The sequence below is a fragment of the Ursus maritimus genome, unplaced genomic scaffold (genome assembly GCF_017311325.1).
Source record: "Ursus maritimus isolate PB19 unplaced genomic scaffold, ASM1731132v1 scaffold_2, whole genome shotgun sequence".
NCBI classification, from domain to species: domain Eukaryota; kingdom Metazoa; phylum Chordata; class Mammalia; order Carnivora; family Ursidae; genus Ursus; species Ursus maritimus.
In genome coordinates this window covers 44,675,576-44,685,031 of record NW_024424452.1, presented here as the reverse complement: position 1 = coordinate 44,685,031, position 9,456 = coordinate 44,675,576, and the positions used below count along the sequence as shown (strand labels likewise).

General features: G+C 51.3%; 1 protein-coding gene across 1 annotated transcript in view; it reads left to right on the top strand.

Moving 5' to 3' along the window:
* The window catches only part of F11R (F11 receptor), a 23,437-nt gene extending 14,201 nt beyond the window's left edge, over window positions 1–9,236 (top strand). The window contains exons 2-10 of the mRNA XM_008700673.2: window positions 5,722–5,790; window positions 5,939–6,046; window positions 6,229–6,375; window positions 6,652–6,854; window positions 7,221–7,323; window positions 7,465–7,572; window positions 7,792–7,804; window positions 8,104–8,152; window positions 8,268–9,236. Of these exons, the coding sequence (XP_008698895.1) occupies window positions 5,722–5,790; window positions 5,939–6,046; window positions 6,229–6,375; window positions 6,652–6,854; window positions 7,221–7,323; window positions 7,465–7,572; window positions 7,792–7,804; window positions 8,104–8,152; window positions 8,268–8,303 (836 nt within the window). The 3' untranslated portion in view covers window positions 8,304–9,236. The remainder of the gene's footprint in view (window positions 1–5,721; window positions 5,791–5,938; window positions 6,047–6,228; window positions 6,376–6,651; window positions 6,855–7,220; window positions 7,324–7,464; window positions 7,573–7,791; window positions 7,805–8,103; window positions 8,153–8,267) is intronic.
* Window positions 9,237–9,456: the final 220 nt, after the last annotated feature.

The following is a 9,456-nucleotide window of genomic DNA, read 5'->3' as shown; positions in this document are numbered from 1 at the left end:
AGAGTCCGCACAGAGCCTGATGCGGGACTCCATCTCACAACCCTGAGATCAGGACCTGAGCCAAGGTCAGGAGTCGGGGGCTCAACCGACTGAGTGGCCCAGCTGCCCCCCGAGTGACTTCTGAGGAAGGCAGCGGCCTGCGGGGCCTGGCGTCAACAGAAGCCACTGAAGGGAACTGAAAGAGCAAATTGTGGACATCCTTAATTCTAAGACTACTTCAGTGTTTTGTAAATTGGGATGCCACTTACAGCCTAGGTATGCATTTAATATGATGTCCCCCCAAGAAGCTGTTATTACATGGATGTGTATCCTATAATCAGGGCGTCTTAGAATTGAGGGCTGCAGTAACTGGTGATCTTAGTAAAAGCAATTCTGATTCCAGGGTGAGCGCCAAGCACCTGCAGTCGGCTGAGCGGGGAGTGTGTTGGGCTGAAAACCCTGAGGAGTCCTGCTCCAGAGGAGCCCAGTGTGGAGGCCGGGCTTTCTGGACGTGAAAGCGCCAAAAATCTGTTGATGCCTCCGACTTTGTGGCTTTTCTTGTTGGGAACTTAGAGTAAATCAAGCGTCGCCGTGACAAGGATGAGTTTTCCTTCTAGTTTGGTTTAGCACGTGTGTGAGTGGGTCGTCTCTGTGTGCGCCGTGACACAAGGAGAGGTCCAAGCTTCAGCGCGAAGGGGTGGGGGCGTGAGGCGAGAGAAACAGAAAATAGATGAGGACAGTGGGCAGGGAGACCGTGGGTGTCCTGGTGGAGATGGGGTGCAGCGAGGGAAAGCCCTCCACTCTGCTGGTCTGTCTGTGAAGGTTCTAGAAAAGAATTAGCCTCTCCAAGGCAGATACCATGAGAGAGGATAGTGGTTTGGTGGGCTGGGATAGAAGCATTTTTCAAGCAGAGTTTATTTATATTTATTTATATGTCTTTTTAAAAAATTTTTATTCATTCATTTGTCAGAAATAGAGAGAGAGAGAGAGAGAGAGCACAAGCAAGTGGAGTGGCAGGTAGAGGGACAAGCAGGCTCCCTGTGGAGCAAGGAGCCCTATGCGGGACTCGATCCCAGGACCCTGGGACCATGACCTGAACTGAAGGCAGATGCTCAACCGACTGAGCCACCCGGGTGTCCCTATTTATATGTCTTATTGAAGAAAACTTTGAAGTCAGAAAAATAAGTGTGTACAGAAGGACCTATGGGCAGATGATGATGATGATAAGAAGAAGATGTAATAGTTACTTGGTGCTTCCTGTTGTAGGCACTTTATTTGTATTAGCTCCTTTAACTCTCAACCATGGGGCTTTGATGTAGGAACTGTTATTATCTCCATTTTACAGATGGGTGAACCGAGGTTCAGAGTGACTCAGGCAGCTTGCCCCGGTCCCTCAGCCTAGGAGGTAGCAGAGCTGGGATGTGAGTCAGGCGGCCTGGTTCCGGAGGCTCGTTCAGGAGTGACGGGGGGAATGTGGACCACGATGGTGAGGTGTCGAGGGTGTGCTGGGGAGGTGGGGCTGGCCACACGCAGGGACTGGAAGGCACCGCAGCGCTGGAGCAGTGGCCCCCAGGCTACAGGCAGTCAGTCAGCCGCAGTCCTGCCGCCGAGGGACGTGGGATAGCACTGGGGGGTAGACCCTGTGTTTTAAACAGGAGAAGGTTGGACTAGGCCATGGAGGTCAGGACGGTCGAGGAGCCGGGGAGGATGGCTGTAGCCCAGCACGATTGTGTTTGTATGGGATGGGATTCCTTTTTTTTTTTTTTTTTAAGATTTTATTTATTTATTTGACAGAGACAGCCAGCGAGAGAGGGAACACAAGCAGGGGGAGTGGGAGAGGAAGAACCAGGCTCCCAGCAGAGGAGCCCTATGTGGGGCTCGATCCCAGAACGTTCAGGATCATGCCCTGAGCCGAAGGCAGATGCTTAACGACTGAGCCACCCAGGTGCCTCGGGATGGGATTCCTGAATGTTGTCTTTATTTTTTAAGTTATTTTTTAAAGATTTATTTTTTTAAAGATTTATTTATTTATTTAAGAGGGGGAGACAGGGAGAGACAGACAGACAGTGTGAGCAGGAGGAGGGGCAGCGGGAGAGAGAGACTGTCCCGCAGACTCCCGGTCGTACACGGAGCTGGACTCAGTCCCATGACCCTGAGGTGATGACCTGAGCCAGAATCAAGAGTCGGCTGCTTAACTGACTGAGCCACCAAAGGCACCCCCTAAAGATTTAATTTTAATTAAAAAAAAAAAAATTTTTAAAAAGTAATCTCTACACCCAATGTGGGGCTCGAACTTAAAACCCTGAGATTGAAAGTCACATGCTCTACTGACTGAGCCAGCTGGGTGCCCCTATTCTTGAATGTTCTAGATCTCAAGGTCTGAGAGGTCTCAAAAGAACTTCAGCAAAAGAAGTGATGCAGAAACAATCCCCAGATTCGTATGCTGTGATTTCTTTTTTGGTGGCCCTTTATTCCAGACAATAGTTTCTAGTTTGATTAGAAGCTCTCCTTTATTTGGGTCGTGTCATAGGTTGGGTTCTAAGGAAGCTGACTCTGAGATGTCAATTATAGTTCCAAGACATTTATTAGGAAGTGCTCTTGGGATCCACACCTAGGGAAGGGCAGGGAAGGGACAAGAAGCAGGATTGGGCGGAGGGAGAAATTGAGTTGCATTGTACCCTCAGCCTATTCCCCAGGGGAGCTTTGGGGCGGGAACAGCCTTTATGTGTTGTCCCAGGTTGGGGGGTTGGGGCATTGGGGCAGTAGAGCTGGGGCTCCCTGGAGCTGCCGTCCTCCTCTCATTGATGAGGCATTGGATACCTGCTGCCCCTGCCCCTTCCCTGGTGGAAGGCATGCCCCTGGGCCAGGCAGTGTTCGGTCTGTCCTCAAAAGGGCTGATCCTGAGGGCCTTTGTCTGGCAGAAGTCCCAGGAGCTGGAAAACAAGTCCCTCATTCCTGAAGGGAGATCTGGTTCGAGCTTCACGCTTCCCATCAAAGGTAGCAAGTTGTAAAATTTGAGGATCTTAAAAAAACGGAGTTCCCATCATCCAAGCAGAAAAAGCTGACTGGGACAAAAATCAAAGCACTTCATTATCAGCATTCCCAGTAACAGCTGAGTGGGAGATGTCCATGTGCTCACATTTCAATTAAGTAAGGGCTATTTGATTTAATTTCTTACGTTACTACATTTGGTTATAAATTTGACAGGAAAATGTAATGTCAAATACGCAGATACAATGCAGTACTATTAGAAATAATTCATAGGTAAAATGGACCTGACTTTTAAAAGAATGACATTTATTGCATAGTCTGCCCCTATTAAGCCACGGCTTTTCTGAGAAACAGCATGGCTTATAAAAGTATGGTATAAGGGGCGCCTGGGTGGCCCAGTCGTTAAGCGTCTGCCTTTGGCTCAGGGTGTGATCCCAGCGTCTGGATCGAGCCCCATGTCGGGCTGCTCCGCTGGGAGCCTACTTCTTCCTCTCCCAATTCCCCTGCTTCTGTTCCCTCTCTCGCTGGCTGTCTCTGTCATGTCAAATAAATAAATAAAATATTTTTTAAAAAAAAGTATGGTATAAAAAAGGAAAAAGGGGTGCCTGGGTGGCTCAGTTAAGCGTTGGACTCTTGGTTTTGGTTCAGGTCATGATTTCAGGGTCATGAGATCGAGCCCCCTGTCAGGCTCCCAGCTCAGCCTGGAATCTGCTTGTCCCTTCCCGTCTGCTCCTTCCCCCAGCTCTCTCTTTGTCTCTCTCTCATATAAATAAAAATAAAAATACAAAAGTCTTAAAAAAAATAAAAAGAGGGTATCGGGGGAACCTGTGTGCTAATCTGAGCTCTGCTGTTTTGTAGCTATGAAAACATGGGCTAGCCCCTTAACTTTTTAGACACTTAATTTTCTCATATGTAAAATGGGGCAGAGAGTACTTACCTGGATTAATTCACACTGTTGTGTCCAATTGAAATAAATGTATGAAAGTACTTTTAATTTTTATTTAATTTTATTTATTTTAAAATATTTTATTTGTGTATTTGAGAGACATAGTGAGAGAGAGCATGAGGGATGGGGAGAAACAGACTCCCCGCTGAGCAGGGAGCCGATGTGGGACTCAATCCCAGGACCCTGAGATCATGACCTGAGCCCAAGGCAGAGGCTCCACTGACTGAATTACCAGGCGCCCCTGTATAAAAATACTCTTCAAATATCGATGCTAGGGCTTCTGGGTGGCTCAGTTGGTTAAGCAACTGCCTTTGGCTGAGGTCATGATCCCGGAGTCCTGGGATCGAGTCCCACATTGGGCTCCCTGCTCAGAGGGGAGCCTGCTTCTCCCTCTGCCTTTGCCTGCCGCTCCCCCTGCTTGTGCTCTCTCTCTCTCTGTGTCAAATGAATAAATAAAATCTTAAAAAATATATTAATGCCAAACAAAACCAAAAACTCTAAAGGACTTGAGAGAACATCTAGTTCAAACCTTTCATGTCTCAGGTGAGAAAAGGGAGCCTCAGAGGTCACAAGACCATATTCTGTTATGTGAGTCATTACGTAAAGGAAAAACGGGCTTGTGTTAATCTAAGGAACACGGGCTCTTAGAATGATAAAGCACACTTGGTGAATTTGAGGGTGGAAAGCATGAATGGGGGTGATTGTGCAAGTGTGGGTCTGCAGCGCAGTCTGGCTCTCCCGGAGCCCTGTCACTGGTGTTTATTGTCGAATGCTGGACCCTCCCGCCCGCCCAGCGCTGCCCTCAGTTAGCCCTGCCTCCCCTCGCCCATCTCTTTGCCCCCAGTACACACCACCCATTCCTTCCCTTCCCCACTGGGCAGGAGGAGATTCTCAGGAGAGGATCTAGCCCAGTTCTGGTCCAGCTGTGTGATCTTAGGCACGATTCTTTCCTTCTCATTGGCTTGGTTCCTCGTGTAAAACTGGGATAATAACACTTGTCCTGCTGATCTGTCAGGCTTGTTTCAAGGATCAAACAGAGTAATGTATGTGAAAACACTTTAAAAAGCACAAAATGCCCTACAAATGTCGAGTGTTATTATTATCCTCATTATTGCTCCCCCCTCTGCCTCCCTCCCTCCCCTTCCTTACGCCCTCCCTCCCTCCCTGCCTCCCTGGCCTCCAGCTTTGCTGGCTTCCTTCCAGGAGTGTCTGACAAGTGGTTGCAATTAATTATTTGTTGAGAAGCTTTCTCTGAACCATGAAATGTCATTTGGGAAGCTGTTCTTGGAATAGTAGGAATCTAATTCGATTATTGGGAGTTGCAGGGGTGCCTGGGTGGCTCATTCGGTTCAGTGTCTGCCTTTGGCGCAGGTCATGATCTCAGGGTCCTGAGATCGAGCCCTGCATCAGGCTCCCTGCTCTTGGGGGGGGCCTGCTTCTCCCTCTTCCTCTGCAGCTACTCTTGCTTGTGCTCTTTCTCCGTCTCAAATAAATAAATAAAATCTTTAAAAAAATTAAAAAGATTATTGGGAGTTGCAGAGGGAAGCATAAAAAGTGAAAGAAATTAGATTTGAAAGAGATATTTTATTTCCATTGATAATGGAAGTATTGGCCTGCAGTTGTGGCAAAAAGCATCGGAAGAAAATATTTAGGATATTGGTGAGAGAGCATGAGACCCAGGAGGAGCTCGGATCTCTGAATCTCTTCACCTTGGAGCAGCCATGGGAGGGGCCCGGCCTCAGATGTCCCGTCAGCGGGGATGCTCTTCTGTCCCCTCCTGATGGGTCTGCCTCTGTCCTCCTCAGGCTGCCTGGCGTTGGGCAGGGGTGCCGTGTACACTTCGGAACCTGAAGTCCGAGTTGCTGAGAACAAACGTGAGTGCGGGGCAGCTGTGGAGGGGGGTGTCTGGGGCCGGCGGGAGCAGGTGCAGGCCGGCATCCAGCGCAGACTGCCGGTGGGGGCCGTTTCCCCTTCCCGTTTGCTGCTGCTCCTTCCTCGTGTTCACTTCTGTCCTGTCTGCAGCCGCCAAGTTGTCCTGCTCCTACTCCGGCTTCTCCTCTCCCCGTGTGGAGTGGAAGTTTGCCCAAGGGGACGTCACCAGCCTCGTTTGCTATAACAACAAGATCACAGGTGAGTCGCTCCACTTCCTTCCTCATGGCCTAGGCTGTGGAGGGATTGACTGGCCTGGATTCCAGGGGAGAGGCACATCCTGGGGCTCCGGTCCCGTGGACTTCCGTGGCCTCTCCTGCCACCGTCATCAGCTTCTCTTGGCTCTCCAGGTCATTCAGCCTCTCCTCTGTCTCTCCCGGTAGCTTCCTATGAGGACCGAGTTACCTTCTCACACAGTGGCATCACTTTCCATTCCGTGACCCGGAAAGACACGGGGATGTATACGTGTATGGTCTCCGACGAAGGCGGGAACACCTATGGGGAGGTCACCGTCAAGCTCATTGTGCTTGGTATGTGCTACGCTTTTTCTGTGTGGTCTCGGAATTCATTGCTTCCCTAAGCCCTCACGGGCTCCGCTAAGCTTCGGAGCTCAGTGATGGCGAGAACGCTCATGGGTTGGGGGTTCAGAGTCACGGTGCCGGCAGAGAGGGGATGAGCCCCTGGGTAGGGGGAAGCTGAGGGCATGGTGAGGGTTGGAGGCTAGAGCTGAGGTATGGGGGTATCAGCAGCTTAGCCTCTAGGCAGCGCTCTCTGACCTTGTGCTCAGTCCCTCTGTCCCTTCACAGTGCCTCCATCCAAGCCTACGGTCAACGTCCCCTCCTCTGCTACCATTGGGAGTCGGGCAGTGCTGACTTGCTCAGAGAAAGACGGCTCTCCCCCTTCTGAGTTCTACTGGTTCAAGGACGGGGTCCTGATGCCTACGGAGCCCAAGAGCAACCGTGCCTTCAGCAATTCTTCCTATAGCCTGGATCACAAGACAGGGGAGCTGGTAGGGATGGGGTAGCAAGGAAAGGTGTGGGGGGGCACAGTTAGAGAATCCTTGAAGGTGGGGAAGAAGAACAGCAACAAGGTGAATTGGCATCAGGGTCAGGAGACAAAAGATGGATACCTGGACACTTCATCAGGATGGGCATTGCATAATGTATAGAATTGTTGAATCACTATGTTGTACACCTGAAAGTAACATGGTATATGTCAACTCTAATGCAATTAAAAAACAAAAATAGGGGGGCGTGCGACTCTTGGTCTCAGGGTCGTGAGTTCAAGCCCCACGTTGGGTGTAGAGCTAACTGAAAAAAAAAAAAAAGGTACTTGGCTTCTTCAGGCAGGAAGCCAACTGTTGTCTTCCCTTCAGGTCTTCGATCCCGTGTCGGCCTCTGATACTGGAGATTACATGTGTCAGGCGCAGAATGGGTATGGTTCCCCCATGAGGTCAGATGCTGTGCACATGGAAGCCGGTGAGCAGGGGTGTGCGGAGCAGGGCTTGAGCTCAGACCTGGGGTGGGGATTGGGGGTCTGCTTTTCATCTTGGCTTGGGTGGTGGTGTGAGCAGTGTGAGTGAGCCGTCAGGGGACTGACCTCTCGTTTGTGTCTCATAGCGGAGTTGAATGTAGGGGGCATCGTGGCGGCTGTCCTCGTCACACTCATTCTCCTTGGAGTCTTGGTTTTGGGCATCTGGTTCGCCTATAGACGAGGCTACTTTGACAGTGAGTATTTGCCCTCAAAGGCACTCCTTTTTATTGTCCTCCTTTCAGGGCATGGTTCTTGGGTGCCATCTGAGTACTGGCCTGATAGGGAGTCCACACGTGCGGGGTTATCTCCTGGGAGAGCACCACTTAACGTGCTGCGTGCTGTTGCCCCCACCCTTCCGTGCCCTGCTCTCTTCTGTTCTGCTCACACTCACGGTCCCGTTTCTTCTCTTTCAGGAGCAAAGAAAGGGTGAGTGAGGTGCTGTCCTGGGGACCTCTGAGCTGGAGAACATGGATGCTGTGGTTTGAAGCTGAGATGGGCCCAGGGGAAGGGGTTGGAGGTGGAGGCAGCCCCGGTTGGGTGGACGTCCGGGTTTCTACCTCTCCCTGTTCCCTGTGGCCTTGCATTTGTCCTGTCTCCCTCCACCCACACGTCCCTGCTGGCACTCTGCTTCTGTAAAGCTCTGAGTCCAGCCCCTAGAGTTGGCAAGCAGAGGTTAAGGAGAGCACTAAGGGACTGAGCATCTCCGTCTTCTGGCTTGTCTGCAGGACCTCGAGTAAGAAGGTGATTTACAGCCAGCCCACGGCTCGCAGCGAAGTGAGTGTGCCACCCTGGGACGAGGAGGGGGCTTCTAGCCTGTGTCTGCAGGTACGGGAGATGGTCAGCTAAAGAAGAGGCTAGAGGGTTGATCTGGACATTTTTATTTCCCCAGGGGGAGTTCAGGCAGACCTCGTCATTCCTGGTGTGACCCTGGTCCGGCTCGTCTCCTGTCCCCTGTGCTTGCCTTACGCTGGTGCTACCAGACTCTGGCCTACGACGTCTGTACGTTCACAGGACGCCTTATGTCTCTTCTAGCCCCCACAGCGGTCCCCACTTTTCTCGTAGTTAGGATGTGTTTTTTAATAACGTCGGCTGTGTACCCCTTCCTCCTGCATCCCTCCCCTCCTTTCCGACCACTGCTGAGTGGCCTGGGACTTGTTTAAAGCTTTCATCCCCCATCCCTAGGAGGGATCAGGCGGGAGTCCTGACTGCCACCCATTGACTCCCACGCCCTGTGAGTCGTGCCCTGAGTACTGATCTTGAGCGTCGTCCCTCAGCCCCTTCCTCCCATGCTAAGGAGGTGGCAGCTGTTCCGGAGTGGGGACTGGAGCCCAGGCAGCTGAAAAGGTGGTTTGGGGACCGCGCCAAGTCTCTCCTGCCTCTGCAGCCCACTTTGTTCTGTCTTCCCATGGGAAGTGCCGCCGGGGTCCTCTTGCGCGGTCCTCAACACAAGCAGACTGACACCAGCTGCATCTGTAGGGAAAAAAAAAAAAAAAAAAAAGACCCAGGAGCTTTTGTGAGGGAGGGCATAGTGAGCTTTCGGGGGACACGGAGCAGAAGAGTTTTAAAACCGCCGATCTAAAGCAAAGGAAGCTGGAGCTGGTGTCAGACCATCACCCTTGGCTGGAACCACTGGAGGGACGCCTGCAGGGCTGTGCGAGTGTGTGTAGTAGGTCTCAGCTCTTTCCTGAGCGTGAGCATGTGTGTGTGTGTGTGTGTGTGTGTGTGTGGTGTCCTTGCGTCTCAGTTCTGCTGAAATCCAGTGTGTGTCGGAGGGCTTCTTAGCTCTTCGGTGAGATTTTGTTGGTGTGTGTTTGTATGTAGCTGGATGTTGCTGGAAATAAAAACTTGGTTTGTCAAAGCTTCTTGTTGTGGGAAGTGGGGGAAATGAGGTTTCTGGGCTCCTTTGTACAAACAGGAAGATGCCTGAAGCTCCATTTCCCTGCAGCCTGGGTTGGTCCTGGCTCCGTGTCCCACCCCTTCCTGGTTCCTGTCTCAAGGTAGAGCGTCTGAGCATTGGACCCTCATTCTAGAGCCCTCTTGGCGGTAGGAGGAGAGCCTTCTGGAGGAGCCCCCCCCCC